Source organism: Delphinus delphis, chromosome 3, assembly GCF_949987515.2.
Source record: "Delphinus delphis chromosome 3, mDelDel1.2, whole genome shotgun sequence".
In the NCBI taxonomy this organism is placed as follows: domain Eukaryota; kingdom Metazoa; phylum Chordata; class Mammalia; order Artiodactyla; family Delphinidae; genus Delphinus; species Delphinus delphis.
This window is the reverse complement of record NC_082685.1, coordinates 5,117,002-5,135,473: the sequence shown is the minus strand read 5'-3', so window position 1 is coordinate 5,135,473 and position 18,472 is coordinate 5,117,002. Positions and strand designations below refer to the sequence as shown.

The window sequence follows — 18,472 nt, the reverse complement described above, 5'->3', positions numbered from 1 at the left end:
AAAGCCAAGAGTTGTTGAGCTTTGTTTCTGAGGCCCGTCTTATAAAAACAATTGTTTGTTTGTTTTCCAAATATGAAATCATCATTTAAAAACATGCACGCATCTCAGACAGCTTTCCCCTGACACCCTGCATGGGGGGCACGCTCCGTTCCTCTCCCATGTGGGAGTCTGGGCCACGATGCCAACCAGAGGGAGGAGGCGTCCTCACTGACACACCTGCACCCACCGCGGCCCTCGCGTGGCTCCCAGGGCCCATTTCCTGGTCTGCGGAACAAAGTACCCCAGCCTGGGAGGCTGAAACAACAGAAGCTTGTTCGCGCTCACCTCTGGAGGCCTGAGATCAAGGGGTCAGCGGGGCTGGTTCCCTCCGAGGGCTGTTCCAGGCTCTCTCCCAGCTTCTGGGGGTGGCTGGCAGTCCTTGATGTTCCTTGTCGTTCAGACACCTCCCCCCAGTCTCTACCACCACCGTCATATAGCATTGTCCTCTGAGTCTGTGTCCAAATGTCCCCTTCTCATAAGCACGCCACTCAGAGTGGATTAGCCACCCCTGCTCCAGTATGAACTCAACTAATCACATCTGCAATCACCCTATTTCTAAATAAGGTCATATTCAGAGGCCCTGGGGCTTAGGACTTCGAGGAACTTGGGGCGGGGGAACAGCTCACTGTATAACACTCCCTTTCTCCTGGTTCCCCATGATCCTCTCTGTGGGAATGCAAAAGCCCAGGCAACATTATGAAGTGGGAAGCCGCCAGCTGTCAGAGACACCAAGTGATCTGAGGGGTTCAGACCGGTGGCTCAAGGGTTATTGTGCAGACGGTGCGCCGGAGCAGGCAGTGGTCTCCAAGTGCCCCGGGAGGCTGCTGGCGCAGGCAGGCCGTGCCGGGTTCCGCGCTGAGTTCCTCTCCCCACGGAGACTGGGCCGGAGGAGGACAGGTGACCTGGGTCCTTAGAGCTGCAGAGGCGGACGCGCGCGCGCGTGCGTGTGTGCGTGCGTGCGTGCGTGCGTGCGTGTGTGTGTGTGTGTATGTGTGTGTTGGGCGGGGTGGTTTTGGCCAGAGTCAGACTGGGAGAAAAGAGGTTAAAAACCCCCCCGCAAGCCCCGCCCCCAGCGGCAAGCCGGAACGAGGAGGTCGGAGGTCATATGCTCTCCTCGTCCAGCAGCCGGGTGAGACCCTCGCAGATCCTGCGCAGGTGGGAGCGGTAGGGCTCAGCCGGGCCGTAGAGCGCGGCGAGGAAGTCGCAGTCAGCCAAGTGGCCGAACACGTGGTTGATGCGGCCGTGGGACTTGGCGGTCAGGTGCGCGCCCGCCGCCTGGTGCAGCAGGTCCCGGCACTCAAGCAGGGCGGCGGCCAGGACGCGTCGGTCGAAGGTGAAGTCCACCTGGTGGAAGCTGACGGCGGTCATGGCCAGGCGGCGGGCCTGCTGCCGGAAGCGCTGCAGCCGCGCCAGCTCCTCGCCGCCCAGCTGCCCGCTGCGCAGCAGGACACCCAGCTTCACGGCCACCTTGACCAGGTTCTTGACCACTTTCTGGGCCTCCTTGCGGCTGCGGGTGAACTCCTTGGTGGCGCGGTACAGCTCGTCCAGCACCTCGCTGCTGGTGTCGTCGATGAACGCGGCCGCTACCGCCCTGGATGCCATCTTGCTCAGGAGCTTCTTCTGGGCCTGGAGGGCCAGGCTCTTGGTGCTGAAGGTGTCCATCCGCCCTGCGCGGGGGTGGGGACACAGACCCGCCGTCAGCCCGCACAGCCCGGCTGCCAGGGGCTTGCCTGGGCGGGCCGCTAACGTTGGCGACCACCGTCTTCCCAATCCGGGAAATGGGCACACGCCACCAGCCTATCTCCAGGGGAGCCTGCGTGCCCATTCCACAGACCTACTGTGTGTGCCAGGACTGGGTGTACAGAGCCGACCAGCGAGCCCCCGGGAACACAGTAAGTGCTACCATCCGGGAAGCTGCAAGAGCCCACATAGCACAGGATCCCCAGCAGATCAAGAGGGCCAAGGCTGACCTCCTGGAGGAAGAGACAGGTGAGAAAATGGGGAGGGCATCCCAGGCGGGAAGATCCCCATGCTCCAAGGCCTAGAGGAGGGAAATTCCAAGTAGCAGGAGCACAGAACGGCAGAAACTTGTGAAAAAAAATAGCAAAAGCTATTTTTAGGAAAAGCTCGTTTAAAAAATAGCATTCACACTGAAGAGATGATGACCCAAGGGACCCTAAGGGAATTTGTTTCTAAAAAAGTCAAAGGAATTAATGTGTAATGTTGAAATCTGGGCAGGGCCTTCTGTTATGGTTTATTACAGGATACTGAATCTAGTTCCCTGTGCTATACCATAGGACCTCCTTGTTGTTTGTCCATTCTGTATATACTCATTTGCATCTGCTAATCCCAAACTCCCAATCCTTCCTTCCCCTACCCACCCTCCCCCTTGGCAAACACAAGTCTGTTCTCTATGTCTGTGAGTCTGTTTCTGTTTGGTAGATAACTTCATTTGTGTCCTATTTTAGATTCCACGTATAGGTTTTATCATATGGTATTTGTCTTTGTTTTTGACTTACTCCCCTTAGTATGAGAATCTCTAGGTCCATCCATGTTGCTGCAAATGGCATTATTTCATTCTTTTTCATGGCTGAGTAATATTCCACTGTGTATGTATACCACATCTTATTTATCCATTCATCTGTCGATGGACATTTAGGTTGTTTCTATATCTTGGCTATTGTGAATAGTGCTGCTGTGAACATTGGGGTGCATGTATCTTTTCGAATTAGAGTTTTGTCTGGATATATGCCCAGGAGTGGGATTGCTAGATCATATGGCAACACTGTTTTTAGTTTTTGAGGAAGCTCTATACTGTTCTCCATAGTGGCTGCAACAATTTACATTCCCACTAATAGTGTAGGAGGGTTCTCTTTTCTCCACACCCTCTCCAGCATTTGTTACTTGTAGACTTTTTAATGATGGCCATTCTGACCAGTGTGAGGTGATACCTCATTGTAGTTTTGATTTGCGTTTCTCTAATAATTAGCAATGATGAGCATCTTTTCATGTTACCTGTTGGCCATCTCTGTGTTTTCTTTGGAGAAATGTCTATTTAGTCTTCTGCCCATTTTTTGATTGGGTTGTTTTTTGGTTATTGAGTTGTATGAGCTGTTTGTATATTTTGGAAATTAATGGGCAGGGCCTTCTGAATCCCACTACTTGTGGTCCCTGGTACCAGCCCTGCAAACCCACTGTATCCTTGCTCTGAGTTGAGAAGGGGCTCAAGGTGAGTTATCACAGGAGGGGTCCAGCTTATCATTCCCCTCATCCTGCAGCTCCATGAAACAGGGTCCCAGCCCAGCCCCTGGGCTGTTCAGGGTGGAGAAGCCTAGGTACCAATGCTCCTGGCCTCCTCACCCCCTTGAGTTTACAACGGACATCCTGAGACCTTAGTCAGGCCCTGAATGAGTCAGGGGGGCAGTGACCTGGGTGGGGGTTCCCCAGGGCCATTTGTGGGGTTTCTGGAAACGCATCACTCTGCTGATTCCTCTGATACAGAAATATTGACTTGCATCAGCTTCCACCCAGGAAAGGGCCAGGGAGGTGGCCAAGGTGAATGGCAGGCTGGCTGTCTGGGAACAGTGACCAGGCCTCCAACCGCAGAAGCCTGGACCTCTGTCTGTCCCTTATGTCTGACTCCTTTTGTCCTTCCTGCATGGCAGTCTTCCAGATCCCCCAGGCTCTGGAGGCTCCCCTTCCAACCACCTCCTTCCTGCAGCGCCAGAATTCTTCCTACATTGCACATCTGGGCTTAGCCCTTTCCTTGTAAGAACCAGCTGGCAGCTCCTCATGGCTCTCAGGACCAAAGCCCACACCTCATTCCAGCCCCTGCATCTTCCCTGGTGAGCTCCTATACATCCCCCAACACCTTGGCCCCCAAACCCCTGCCTCTTCTCTGGTGGACACATATACATCCCCCAAAAGCCCTGGCCCCTAAGCCCCTGCCTCTCACCCTCGCAGGTTCATCCCTCAGCTCAGCCTGGACACCACCTCCTCTAGGAAGCCACCCTCGAACAGCCAAACTGACAGTGAGGCACCTCCTCTGAGCCACAGAGCACCCCAGGCATCCCTCATCACTGCTCTGCCCCGCTGGCTTTGCTTCTTCCGTGGTCTGCCTCACCGCAGGCCACGGGGGAGGTAATGGGCCTGATTCCTTAACTGCTGTGTTTTTGGAGGCTCCGGAAACATCTTCCAAATGAATGAGGGAGCCTGAGACCCACCCCCAGCCCTGACCCGCTGCTGCCCCAGGCTCTGGTGGGAATCCACCCCGACCCCAGCCTCAGGCCAGCCAGACCAGGAATGCCACATGGGTGCCCACTCAGCCACAGGAACCCCGACAAAGCCCATCTGTGTGTGAGCTCAGACCCCGGGAGAAGTCCCAAGCCTCGGCCGCCCTCTCCCTGCCCACAGAGGTCGGGACGGGCCTGCAGATGAATGACCCAGTCTTCCCTGCTCCCACAGCAGCCCCAGACCCTGTACAAAGGCTAGGGCAGAGCAGGGGTGTGGGTGACTCAGCACCGCGTGGCAGGCCCTGAGCAGCGGCGTGTGCCTATTTCATCACTTCAGCGTGGTGTTGTATTCGGCTGGTTGCCGGGTTGCAGAAGAAATTACACAGGCTCAGAGAGGCTGAGCCATTTCCCCAAGGCCACACAGCAACACAGGGACTGCCTGCCCCCACCACCTCTGCACCCCTACGCTCTCTGCTTTCCCCAGCTGACTCCTGCGAGTTGCCCTGAGTCTTGTGGGGCTGTCCCCCATGACAAAACCAGCCCCAAAATTTAGGGCCTGCTCCTGGCTCTAAACTCTTGGTCAAGCAACATAACTGCCCCATGCCTCAGTTTCCCCATCAGTAAAATGGAGGATGGTGGCTGTAAGGAGGGAGAACTACCTCCATCCTAGGGCAGAAGCTTGTGACCAACCTGAGTGTCGCGCGGGTTGTGAGCTTTCCCCGGGCAAGAGGCTGGACGCCACTGCCTGGACTTCTGACCTTCAAGCTCTATGCCATTCAGCTCCCTGAATGTAGAGACCTATTTCTCTGTGATGTTCTCTGGGGAAAAAAAGAGCAGCAGCAAGGAATAACTATGCTTCCAGGATGCCCTCTCACCTCTGTTTCTCTAGAACGTTCTATTCCATTCCCTCTACCTAGACTCCTCTCTCACCCATCACTTATCCCGTAAACTCATTCAAGTCTCAGAGTTACTGTCACCTCCTCTTGGAAGACTTCTGGATGCCCCAGGCTGGGCCAGGTGCCCCCTTGGCTCCCGTGGTGCCCGGGGCATCCTCCATCATGGCCCCGAGTACCTTGGTTTCGGTGTCCATCTCCCCGGCCTGACAGCTTGGGTAGGGGCTGCATCTTTTTTTTTTTGGCCGTGTCACAGGTCATGCAGGATCTTAGTTCCCCAACCAGGGATCAAACCTCTGGCCCCTGCAGTGGAAGCACAGAGTGCTGACCACTGGACTGCCAGGGAATTCCCCTGCATCTTTCTTGTTCACGCCATGTCTCCTAACCCTAACCCAGGGCCTGGTACCCAGCAGACACCCAGTAAGTGTTTGTTGAATGTATGAGGGAAAGGATGTCTGCAAACATTGGAACCCGGGGGCGGGGGGGAACTCCCAACTCCCTGGGTCCAGCTCCCCAGTTTACAGATGGACAAATTGAGACTCAGAGAGGAGAAGGCCTTTCCCTGGATCTCAAGGACTCTGGTGCCCAGGTCTTTCTGCCTATTTGGTTGCTGTGTGACCCCAGGCAGGGTTCTGTCTCTCTCTGGGCCTTGACCTTCCCCTCTGCAAGTCCTGAGGTCGGGCGTGTTGGTTCACAGGGGAAGCCTGTCCTGTTTACCAGCTTCAGGAAGAGCCTGGGCCCTCAGCAGCAGTACTGCCCCACACCCACCCTGCCGAGCACAGAGGAAAAGGGGCGGAGGGCGGGGGCAGCTGCAGCCTTCCCTCTTGGCCTCCACACTCCTTGCCCCTACTCCCCTTGGGGCAGTCCCCAGACCTATGACACCTGGACCAGCCCAGCTGCAATGGATCAGCGGTCCCCACTCCCACCCCCCAGCCGCTGACCCATTGTTCTACCAGAAACGCCTCCATCCAAGCAGCCAGACAGGGAGATGACTGCTCTCCCGGGGGAGCATGCTGGGGACCAAAATAAACCCCAGCCTTCCTTCCTGCCAGCTGCGCTCATCCAAGTCCAAGGGCAGACAAGCCAGGAGGGGCCTGGCTGCACCAGGGCAGGCTTTCTGGGGCAGGCCCTTCCCAGGGACAGCGGAGGGGCTCAGCGGCCAGACAGCCAGTGTCCCTGGCCCCTGCCCACCAAATGCCAGATCACCCCACTATCGTCACAGCCAGGAAAGCCCAATAAAGCTTCAAGGGCTCGGCTGGAACATTCATTCAGTGGCTCAGTGAGCACTTAGGGAGCACCAGTTGTGTCCCAGGCACTGGGGACATAGCAGTGACCAAGAGAGATCCCGTCCCTGCCTTCCAAGGGACCCCAGCCTTCTAGACACCATGCCACCTCCTTATTAGAAAAGAATTTGGGTGCCCCCATTTCCCTGAAATGGAATCCACAGGCAGTACCGTCTGTCTCCACCTGCTGGTATAAAAATAAAATTAGGGCTTCCCTGGTGGCGCAGTGGTTGAGAGTCCGCCTGCCGATGCAGGGGACATGGGTTCATGCCCCAGTCTGGGAAGATCCCACATGCCGCGGAGCGGCTGGGCCCGTGAGCCGTGGCTGCTGAGCCTGTGCGTCTGGAGCCTGTGCTCCGCGACGGGGGAGGCCACAGCAGTGAGAGGCCCACGTACCGCAAAATAAATAAATAAAATTAATATGTGGTGACAAAGGTGAGGGGGATTGTACAGGGAGGAGCTCTGGATTTTTTTTTTTTTTTAATTTTTAAATTTTTTTAAAAGATTTTTTTTTTCATGTGGACCATTTTTAAAGTCTTTATTAAATTTGTTACAGTATTGCTTCTGTTTTGTTTTTTGGCCGCGAGGCATGTGGGATCTTAGCTCCCTGACCAGGGATCGGCACTGGACCACCAGGGAAGTCCCTAATTTTTTAATTAAAAAAAAAATTGTTTTTCAAACCCACGCCCCCTGTCAGTGGAAGCGCAGATTCTTAACCACTGGACCACCAGGGAAGTCCCCGGAATGTTTCATGTTCTGTGTCTCCATCTGGGTTTACACAATGTAAAAAGTCATCGAGTTGGATGGTTACAAAGAAATGTGAATACACTAAAACCCAGAAAACTGTAAACTTTCAAAGGGTAACTTTTATGGTATGTGAGTTATATCTTGATTTTTTAAAAATCTAACATTTCTCCAAGGAAGATATATAAATGGCCAATAAGCAAGTGAAAAGATGCTCAACATCACTGGCTACTAGGAAAACAAGTCAAAATCATCATGATACATCACCTCAGCCCCACTAGGATGGCCGTTTCAAAAAGACAGACAAAAGGGCTGGCAAGGATGGGAGAAACTGGAGCCCCTCACCCACGGCTGGTAGGAATAGAAAATGGTGCAGCCGCCGTGGAAAACAGTTTTTTGGCAGTTCCTCAAACACAGAGTTACCACATGACCCAGCAGTTATACTCCTAAGTACCTACCCCAAAGAGATGAAAACATACGTACACATAAAAACGTATACACACGTGGGCATAGCAGCATGATGCGTAATAACCAAAAAGTGGAAACAACCCAAATGCCCGCCAGCAGATAAATGGACAAACCAATTGTGGCCCATCCACACACTGGGATGTTATTCAATCATAAAAATGAGTGAAGCACCGACACTCACTATAACATGGATGGACCCTGAGAACACGATGCTCAGTGAGAGAAGCCAGACACAGAAGGACCCACTGTGTGTGATTCCATTGATGGGAACCGTCCAGAACAGGCAAATTCACACAGACAGAAAGTGAATTAGTGGTTTCCAGGGGCTGGGGAGCAGAGAATGGAGAGTGACTGCTAATGGGATGGGATTTCTTTTGGGGGTGGCAAAATGTTCTGGAATGTGAGCACTTTAAAATAGTGAATTTTACAATATGTGAATTCTATGTCATCAAGCTGAACACTTACTGTATACATATCAAGCGTATATAGTTTATACCTTTGTGCCCCTTACTCTATTTTATGCCTTTTTTTTTTTTTTTTTTTTTTTTTTTTTGCGGTACGCTGGCCCTCACTGTTGTGGCCTCTCCCGTTGCGGAGCACAGGCTCCAGATGCGCAGGCTCAGTGGCCATGGCTCATGGGCCCAGCCGCTCTTCGGCACGTGGGATATCCCCGGACCGGGGCACGAACCCGTGTCCCCTGCATCGGCAGGCGGACTGTCAACCACTGCGCCACCAGGGAAGCCCTATGCCTCATTTTAAAAACGTTAAATAAATTGGGACTTCCCTGACAGTCCACTGGTTAAGACTCCCCGCTTCCACTGCAGGGGGTGCGGGTTGGATCCCTGGTCGGGGAACTAAGATCCCACATGCTGCTCAGCACGGCCAAAAAAAAAAAAAAATTTAAAAATCACGATTTGGCCCAAGCAGTAATACAAACAGAAATAAAAGGATTACAGGGACTTCCCTGGTGGCGCAGCGGCTATTAATCTGCCTGCCAATGCAGGGGACACGGGTTCAGCCCTGGTCCGGGAAGATCCCACATGCTGCGGAGCAACTAAGCCCATGTGCCACAACTAGTGAGCCCGTGAGCCACAACTACTGAAGCCCATGGACCTAGAGCCCGTGCTCCGCAACAAGAGAAGCCCCCACTCGCCGAAACTAGAGAAAGCCCACACGCAGCAATGAAGACACAATGCAGCCAAAAATTAATTAATTAATTAAAAAAAAAAAAAGAAAAGTATTACACAAGTGGAGATTTGCAAATCACTTCCACCTAGCCAGGCACATGGTACATGCTCAATACATGTTTGATTAAAAAAGAATTTTCCTGGGACTTCCCCAGTGGTCCAGTGGTTGGGACTCCGCACTCCCAATGCAGGGGGCCCAGGTTCGATCCCTGGCCAGGGAACTAGATCCCACATACCGCAACTAAAGATCCCACATGCAGCAATGAAGATCCCGTGGGCCTCAACTAAGACCTGGTACAGCCAAATAAATACACAAAGAAGTATTAAAAATTTTTTTTCCTCCTTAAAAGCTCAGGCCCACTGCACTCAATGATGGAGTGCATCTGTCAGAGGTTTGCCCCATACAGGGCATCGCAGGGAACACGTAGCTACAAATTTCTATCAAAAAAGAGCTCCATCTTCCCTTGATTTACCCAGGAGTTGCATTTCAGGAAAATTCACTGAATATTGAAACCCCTAGTCATCGGTTTCTGGCAGGACATTAGGAAGTTGTGAGGGCCAGGGGCTGCCCTGAGCATGGCCAGACGCCTAGTGCCTTGGTCCCTGCCCCCCAAATGCTAGCATATCCTGTTGTTATCATAAGTGGGAGGGGAAAAAAAAGCCCTCTGAATTTCCAAAACGGCCCCCTAAGAGGTGTTGCCCCTGATGGAAGGGGGAGGCACCAGGAAGCAGTGAATGTGGAATGTGGAATGTGGATGTGGAATGTGGAAATAAACAGGATAATTTCAGGGGGATGGGGGGAGGGACATCCCCCCGGGGATGGGGGGCAGTGACAGCCAGGGACGGCAGGTGACCTAGGCTGGGTGGTCAGGAGGGCCCCTCCAAGGTGGAGCCCCTGGAGCTGGGACTGGGACTGGAAGGACAGGGTCTGGGGGAGGGTGAGCCAGGCAGAGGGAATGGCTGGTGCAAAGGCCCTGGGGCAGGACAGTGCCAAGGAGGAGACCGGAGGCTGGTCCACAGCCCCCGAGGAGGCCACTGTCCAGGCCCTCCCACAGCTCTGAGGTCTCCCCTCCATGACCTCACACAAGCCCCAGCCCCTGGAGGCACTTTCCCATCTGTGAAATGGGTGTCTAGTCACTGAGTCCCTGTCTCTGCTGATTGCTGCCCTGCACCCCACATTCTTTCTGGAACCTCAGCCCTCTGTCCACGCTCAGACTTTCACCCTCTGCCAACCCCACTTTGTCTTTTTGACTCTGACCTTTGTTCCTGTCCCCATTTTGGACACTCCAGCTCCCAAACTGGCCACAGACGGTGGAGCCTCGGGTTGCTCTAGACTTGACAGCATCCTTTCCCCACACAGGCAAAGGTGGGCTTGGAGGGAGGGTGGGGTGGAAGCAGGACTGAATGTGAGCCTCCCCCAAGGGGAAGGGCACACGGCAGTGGACGGCACTGGCCCCAGTGGACCTCGTTCCTCCCAATCCCTTCTGTCCCCAAACTCTGGAGCAGGGCCAACCTTCCCGCTCCCCACATCAATGACCTCCCCTCCTTCATCTCCCCTCTTGCTGTCCCTGCAACATGCTAGGCATGGTCCAGTCTCAGGGCCTCTGCCAGGCCCTGCCAGCTGGGAGGCCCAGGTGGGGAGACTCCTCCCATGGCCCCCCATCCAACCCAGGTCACAGGTGCGCCGGGGTGGCCCCTCAACCCACAGATTCCCAGTCCTGGATGCTAGGTGTGGGGGTGATGGGGATTCCACAGGGCAGAAGATCCTGCTTCCCAGGGTCCCCAGTGCCCCCCGGGTGCACCGTGAATGCTGCGTCCCACCCCATTCACTAAGCGCTGGAGAATTCTTAGCCACCAGCTTTCCAGGAAAAATAAATGTAGGCATGTAGGTACATACATATGTTTACCATAAATGTTCCTGACATAAAGGATGTGCCCCATGCAACTTACAGACGTAAGAAAGGATTTTGCACGGGTGAATTTCACACCCAACCGAGGCTCACTATGTGTTCTTGGTGAGTTTTGCCAAACTGGTACCAGTAGCCAATCTATACTTGCTACGGAGAAAGGAGAGCAGTCTGACACTGATGTCGCTGGATGGTCTCTTTCATACGAACAAGGAGAATTCAGATTTTACTCACTTATCAGCCAAGTGAGCGACTTCTTTGCCGAATCCGATGGCAGTTTTCGAATGGTGAGAGAATATTCCCTCAGTGCTTTTGTGCTGTTCGCAAGGAAGCAGCTAGAGACATGCCACCCTTTAAAATTTAATTTTCATTATTGATATTTCCTGTAGTTAGACCAAGGGCGGCAAATTCTGGCCTGCTGCCTGTTTTTGTAAATAAATAAAGTTTTATTGGCACATGCCACGCCCATTCATGTCCTATTGGAACGCAGCCTTGAAGAGAGGCAACAGAGGCAGAAAAGCTGGCAAAGCCAAAAATATTTACTATCTGACCCTTTATGGAAAAAGCTTGGGTACTTCCCTGGTGGCGCAGTGGTTAAGAATCCACCTGCCAATGCAGGGGACACAGGTTCGAGCCCTGGTCCGGGAAGAACCCACATGCCACGGAGCAACTAAGCCTGTGCGCCACAACTACAGAGCCTGTGCTCTAGAGCCCGCGAGCCACAACTACTGATGCCTGCGTGCCACAACTACTGAAGCCCGCGCGCCTAGAGCCCGTGCTCCACAACAAGAGAAGCCACTGCAATAAGAAGCCCACGCACCGCAAGGAAGAGTAACCCCCACTCACCGCAAATAGAGAAAGCCCGCACACAGCAACGAAGACCCAACCCAGCCAAAAATAAATAAATAAATAAATAAATTTTAAAAAAAGGTTGGCCAACCTCCGGGTTACATGATGACAGAACAATATATCAAACCCTGATTTGTAGCATTTGCCAATTTCCATGGTGTAAATTCTCTCACCACAGCCAATTTCAAGCTTCCAACTTGAACATGGAGTTGGGAAGAACTGCTCACCGTCTCCACCAAACAGATACACTAGACGAAAATAACCTCAAGAGCACAGATCCTTGCAAAGTGCAGTAAAATAATTAGAAATTAGGATTTTTGACCTTTGCTTTTTTATAAGTTGTGCTGAAGTATATGTCACATACCATAAAATTCACCCTTTAAAGTGTACAATTCAGTGTTTTTATATATTCACAGAGCTGGGTAACCATCACAACTATTTAATTCCGGAACATTCTCACCACTCCGAAAAGAAACCCCCTCCCCAATAGCAGTCACTCCCCATCCCCCTCCCCCAGCCCTCTGGCAGCCGCTAATTTACTTTCTGCCTCTATGGATTTGCCTGTTTTTCTTATAAAAAGAATCACCCACTGTGTGGTCTTATGAGTCTGGCTTCTCTCACTGAGTGTCATGTTTTCAAGGCTCAGGGCTCCTGTTTTTTTTTAAAGGGTTTTTCTTTTTTTTTAATTAATTAATTTTATTTTTGGCTGCGTTGGGTCTTCGTTGCTGCGCGCAGGCTTTCTCTAGTTGCGGCAAGCGGGGGCTACTCTTCGTTGCGGTGCGCGGGCTTCTCGTTGCAGTGGCTTCTCTTTGTTGTGGAGCACGGGCTCTAGGCGCGCGGGCCTCAGTAGTTGTGGCTCATGGGGCTTGGTTGCCCCACGGCATGTGGGATCTTCCCCGACCAGGGCTTGAAGCCGTGTCCCCTGGATTGGCAGGCGGATTCTTAACCACTGTACCACCAGGGGAGTCCCAGGGCTTCACTCCTTTTTATGGCTGAATAATATTCCATATCTTTGAGGTTTCTTTTTTTTTTTTTTTTTTTTTTGGCCCTGCCAAGTGGCTTGTGGGATCTTAGTTCCCAGACCAGGGATTGAACCTGCACCCTCGGCAGTGAAAGCGCCGAGTCCTAACCACTGGACCGCCAGGGAATCCCCATACATACTTTTGTTTTAAATATAATGTATTTGACTGTAAGTTCATAGTATGTCATTTTTTTAAATTTATTTTTCTTCCAGTTTTATTGATAGTCTGTCCTTTTTAATAATGGTGATGTTAACAACAGGGTTGCGAAATTCCTGGCAATACAGCAAGTGGCCCTCGTGAGCGGGGGTGGGGAGGGTGGATGCTGGCTTCAGCATGCCACTGGTCCACGGAGCAGCCCGCCCTCCACATGAATTCTTTATGTCACAACAAAGGGCGTCAATAATTGATGGGCCCCCTCAGCGGGGCCTCCTCCCTCAGCCCCTGCTGCAGCATCCCAGGGTGGCCTCAGGGGCTCCAGATCTCCGCCCACCGTGGCAAATGCCCCCACACTATTACCCTCTGCCAGCATGAGGGCACCCACTGCTTCCAGCCCTTTACCAACCATCACTCAGACCTCACAGTCGGTGCCCATTTTGATATGGCAAAAGGGGGGACCTGCTTTTCTCAGGTGGGGGGGCAGATACCAGTGGTTTTCAAACCGGGTTCCCCAGAGCCCTCGGGGGCCACCCCAAGGATGGGCAGGGTCTGGCTCCCTGCCAGGCTGCGGTGGGAGTTGGGACACTTTCAACTGTGGTCAGATCTCCACTGAAGAAAGAGCTGGGGTGGGGTGGGGGTGGGGGACACCAGTGGGCAAAAGTGAATGTTGGAAGACCATATCCCACCCCTCTACAGAGAAAGACAGGACAGGCTGAGGCTCAAGCTGAGTAAAAGTTTTTTTTTTTTTTGGCCGCGCTGCGCACCTTGCAGGATCTTCCCCAACCAGGGATCAAACCCAGGCCCACAGCAGTGAAAGCATGGAATCCTAACCACTGGACCGCCAGGGAATTCCCAAGTAAAAGATTTTTAACAGCAAGTGGAGGAGGCTGGAGGGTCACCTGGCAGGAATGTGGATGCAGCCCCTACATGAGTCCGGGTTCCACCCACTTCGCACCGCCCACAGCCTCCATCTTGGTCCCCTGGCTCCTGCCCTCGCACCCTACAGTCTGTCCTCTCCGTAGCAGCCGCCAGAGGGCGCCAGTGAGCACCCGAGTCAGATCCTCCCCCTCTTCTGCCCACAGCCCTTCAGGGATCCCTCCTCCCTGGGGGTAAAAGCCCAAGTCTCCCCATGGCTCACAAGACCCTGCACGACCTGCCCCGTTCCTTCCCTGCCCTCCCCTCCTCCCTCTCTCCCCCTCGCTCACTCTGCTCCATCCACACGGGTCTCCTGGCTGTTCCTCCAACACACCAGGCATGGTGCTGCCCCAGGGCCTTTGCACGACCTGTGCCCTCTGCCTGGATTGCTCTTTCCCCCAGGTCTCCATGTGGCTATTTCTTTCTTGCCATTGAGCTTCAGCTCAAATGTCACCTCCTCAGGAGGCCCTCCCAGATTCCCCCATCTAAACTAATTTCCCCATCAATCTGTCTCTCCACTCCTTCATGCAATTACAGCTAACCCTAATGACTTTTCTGGATGAATGTCCATCTCTCCCAACCCCAGTCTGTGAACTGAGTGGGGGGTGGGGACACCAGACGGGCCTTGGTCATTGCCAGGTCCTTGGCGCCCTGCACCAGGCTTGGCTTAGAGTAGGGGCTCAGAACCAGTTGTTGAATGAATAGATGACCTCCCAGCACTAGAGGGGTACAGAGTCAGATATCTCGTCCAAGGGCCCCATTGTCCAGCCAGGGAAACTGAGGCCCCGAGAAAAACAGATAGCCCAAGGTCACACAGCAGCACAGCACGAACCCTTCTGGAAGGGGCTCCCCCACTGTGGACACTCCCCAACCTCCACTGCCCCATTGGACAGAAGGGAAAAGTGAGGCCTGGAAGACGGGGCCTTAGAAGATCCCAAGTACTCTTGGGCCAGAGGTGCCTCTGTGAATCCCTCAGGTGGTGGGATTCCAGGGGAAGTTGTCTCATGGAGGGGTGTATGTGGGGGATTCTGGGATAAAAGCCCAAGTTCTCTGTAACTGGGCCAAGTCCTGCCTGTCTCTAGGTCCCCATCTCAGTCTGTAACACCTGGGGCTGAACCTGAACAAGCATGTGTCGTTTCTTCAGCATCCGCCTCTGGGGCTGTTTCCATGACAACAGATGGAGTTTTGTCCTAGGCACCCTCTGGTGGCCCCATTTGACAGACAGGGACACTGAGACCTCCTGAACCCATCACATCAGATCACCAAGCAACCAAAAGGCCCCTCCCCTCCCCAGGCCTCAGATGAGGAAACTGAGGCTCAGGGGGCACCTGACCTGCCCAAGGCCACACAGCAGAAGGGGATACGACAGAGCCTCCAATCTGCACCTGCCTGACTGGTTTCTTCACTTAGGGACCCCTGCCCCCCATCAGAGTGGGGTGTGAGCGCCTGACTCGCCCCCCTCCAAGAGGTCTGGGCACTCACCCACCACCTGCGTCCCAGGCCACCAAGCCTGCCAAGTGGGAGAAGCTCAGCCCAGGTGTTCGCGTGGCTGGGGCGACAGTTCTTTGTTCCGGTTTCCATAGGTACAGCGTCGCTGGGCCGGCTCCTCCTCTGCCCCTCCCAGCCACCCAGCCGCCCAGCCCTGGCCTGGCAGTCCCTTGGCCCAGCCCATCTAGGCAACTTGTTATGTTTTAAAGTTGGCGCCTGTGCACCTGTCATGGAGGTACAGGGAATAGACCGTGCAAAGGCCCTGAGGCAGGATGGTGCCTGGCGTGTTGGTGGAATGTGGAGGCTGTGTGGCTGGAGCAGAGTGAGTGAGGGGGAGAGAGGGAGGAGGTGGAGGCCAGGTAGAGACTTGCAGGGCCCACATTCCTGCATTTAATTCTGGAAGCTGCCCTCACCCCCAGGGAGTTATGACCCTCAGACAGGAAATTGAGGCTTGGAGAATTGAATCACTCGTTCAAGGTACCAGTGATGAGTGGCAGAGCGGGAACCCAGGTTTGTCTGATTCCAAGGTCTGAGCTTGGGCTGAACCAACCCAACCACTGGGCTGAACTGCCCTCACCCTGCTATGGCACCCCCCACCCAGGGCATTCACCTCCCCCAGCTGGGCTCAGACCTGCTCAGGAAGTAACCTCAGAGGCCTGTTTACAGCTGGGGCTGCTCCTCCTCCAGGAGAGCCCCCCAGGAGAGAGGAGGTAGTGATGCATGCAGATCTGGGTCAGGTCAACTGCCAGTCACCTCAGCGACGAAGGTCCCAATTCACAGCTGGCAAAACTGAGGCCAAGGCTTCAGAACACTGGGGAGCTCCCAGGTGGCCAGTCTGGGTGGGCCTGGCTCTGACTGTCTCTGCTGCCTGGACCAGCCAGAAGTCTCACTCATTCCCACCTCCACGCCTTTGGCCTGGCTGCCCACCACCTAGAATGCCCTCCTAGCTCTGGAATCTGGCCCTGGCACCTGGTGCCCTGCACTGTGAAAGGGGGCAGAGTCCATCAGAGTCCTCTTGTTGGGGGGAGGGGGGTGCTGATCCCAGAGCACCACCCCAAGCCAGGGTGGGCAGTTCAGACCCAGGATGCCTCCCTGTAACCCACACATCAAGAGAATGACAGGAAGACAGTGAAAGGGAGAAACGGAGAGGGAGAGGGAAACAGACATAAGGGGGGTCAGGGACATAGGGGGCGAGAGAAACAGAGAGGCCAGGTGGCCCCCGAGATTGGGGGGCGCCCCGGCACCGCTAGCTCACCTGCTCTCTGGGACTCCGTCGTCGGTCCGACGGTCAGGGCTCTGTCCGGCCGCCTCCGAGGGGGCTTTGCTGTGGCCGCGAGACTCGTGTCTGAGGACTGGGACCCAGCGGGGCGGGGCAGGAAGCTCGACCCCGCCCCCAACTGCCCCGCCCCTCTGAGCGGCCCCGCCCCCCGCCCCCGCCCGCGCGCAAAGGACCTTCAGGGACCGAGGGGGGGGTAGGGGCGGGCGAGGACGTAGGCTCAGCCAATGGCAGCGCGGGCGGTGTACGAAGAGTCCAATGGGAGCTGGTCTCCGCGGGGGGGTGGGGGGGGAACCTGGGGCGGGGCCAGGCAGCTCTGGGAGATTCCTCCGGAATCGCGAAAGGGGCCGGATGCTGGGGGAGAGCCCAACCCCGGGCCCCGTACAAGAAATGAGAGGAAGGAGAATTAGAGTCAAAAAACAGAGAGAGATGGGGGCCGGGGAGAGAAAGAGAGCCAAAAAGAAAAACAGAACAACCGCGTGGCTCTGGGAAGGCCCCTTTCTACCCCTGGGACTCCGTTTAAAGTACGGCCCCAGAGAACACTTTACAGCAGAAGGACCTGGGAGCCCCTTAAACATGTAGATTGCTATACCTCCCAGACGGGCTGAATCTGACCAAGGTTGAAGATAAATCTTTCTGGGTTGCGGGTGAGGTTTGTGGCAGTTGCTACGTGGACGGACCCTGGAGACCCCACTAGGGGACTTCCCAGATCCAGCCTCGGTGTCCGTGGGAATAAGCCAGCGAGATACGCAAGAGCCTCCAGGCCGCTAGCGGGTGGGGCAGTGGGGACAGCTGGGGCTCCCGGAGGATGCAGCTGTGAGTCCTGGGAACCGGGCCCAGTAGCAGCTCCCAGCTCCCCTGCTGCTCCATTTCCTCCCTGCATCCCCAACCCTGGGTCCCAGTTGCGGCTGTAGGACCAGGGGGGCCAGAGCAGTCTGGACAACCAATGTATGTCGAGTCCTGCCCTGCATGTGGGGGATACAGAACCCTGGCACAGACCTCATGAGGCAAAAATAAATGAAATGTCTCTTTATCTCATCCCCCCCTTTTTCTTTTTGGACAGGGTACTGAGGCCCAGAGAGTGGAAGTGACTTGCCTTGAGGACATGCAGGCACAAGTGGCAGGGCCAGGATTCAAACCCAGGAATGTTTGTCCCACCTCCTCCCATCCACAGCCAGGTACTACCCTCTCCTGAGTTAAGGGTTTCTCATCCGGGGCATTATGTATTGGCATTTGGGGTCTATAATTTCTATGCACTGTGACATGGGAATAATAAAACCTACAGGTCCACAAATAATAATGGATAAGGGGAGTTCCCTGGTGGTCCAGTGGTTAGAACTCTACACTTTCACTGCCGAGGGTGCAGGTTCAATCCCTGGTTGAGGAACTAAGACCCCACAAGCCAAAAAAAGTAAAAATAAAAATGAGAAAAATAAAAGAACTAATAAGAAGTGTCCAGGAGGATGTGAAGAAATTAGAACCTTCGTACTTTGTTGGTGGCAATGCAAAATGGTGCCGCTTCTGTGGAAAATAGCTTGGTTGTTCCTCAAAAAAACTAAACGTAGAATTACCATATGATCCAGCAATTCCACTCCTAGATGTACACCCAAAAGAGTTGAAAGCAGGGACTCAGAGAGGTATTTGTACAACAGTGTTGATAGCAGCCTGATTCACAATAGCCAAAAGATGGAAACAATCCAAATGTCCATCAACAGAGGAATGGGTAAACAAAATGTGATCCATCCATACAGTGGAATATAATTCAGCCATAAAAAGGAAGGAAGTGATTCATGCTATAACATGGATGAACCTTGAAAATATAGGTTTAAGATGCCAATCATAAGATGATAAATATTGTGTGATATACTTATATGAGGGACCTCGAATGCACGAATCCACAGACAGAAAGTACAATAGAGGTGACCAGAGGCTGGGGGAGGAGGCGACAGGAATGGAGAGTTAGTGTTTAATGGGGACAGAGTTTGTGTTGGGGTTGATGGAAAAGTTCTGGAG

At 53.9% G+C, this 18,472-nt stretch overlaps 1 protein-coding gene across 1 annotated transcript; it reads right to left on the bottom strand.

Moving 5' to 3' along the window:
- Positions 1 to 1,136: 1,136 nt before the first annotated feature.
- On the bottom strand, positions 1,137 to 16,525 carry TNFAIP8L1 (TNF alpha induced protein 8 like 1). The gene is made up of 2 exons (XM_060007495.1): positions 16,439 to 16,525; positions 1,137 to 1,706 (listed from the first exon to the last, which is right to left on the bottom strand). Exon 2 carries the CDS (start codon positions 1,699 to 1,701, stop codon positions 1,141 to 1,143), a length of 561 nt encoding a protein of 186 aa, XP_059863478.1. The 5' UTR covers positions 1,702 to 1,706; positions 16,439 to 16,525; the 3' UTR covers positions 1,137 to 1,140.
- Between the last annotated feature and the right edge of the window lie 1,947 nt (positions 16,526 to 18,472).

What these genes read in the sequence shown, in the direction of transcription:
- TNFAIP8L1 (XM_060007495.1), bottom strand. Translation starts at nt 1,701, where the DNA reads ATGGACACCTTCAGCACCAAGAGCCTGGCCCTCCAGGCCCAGAAGAAG.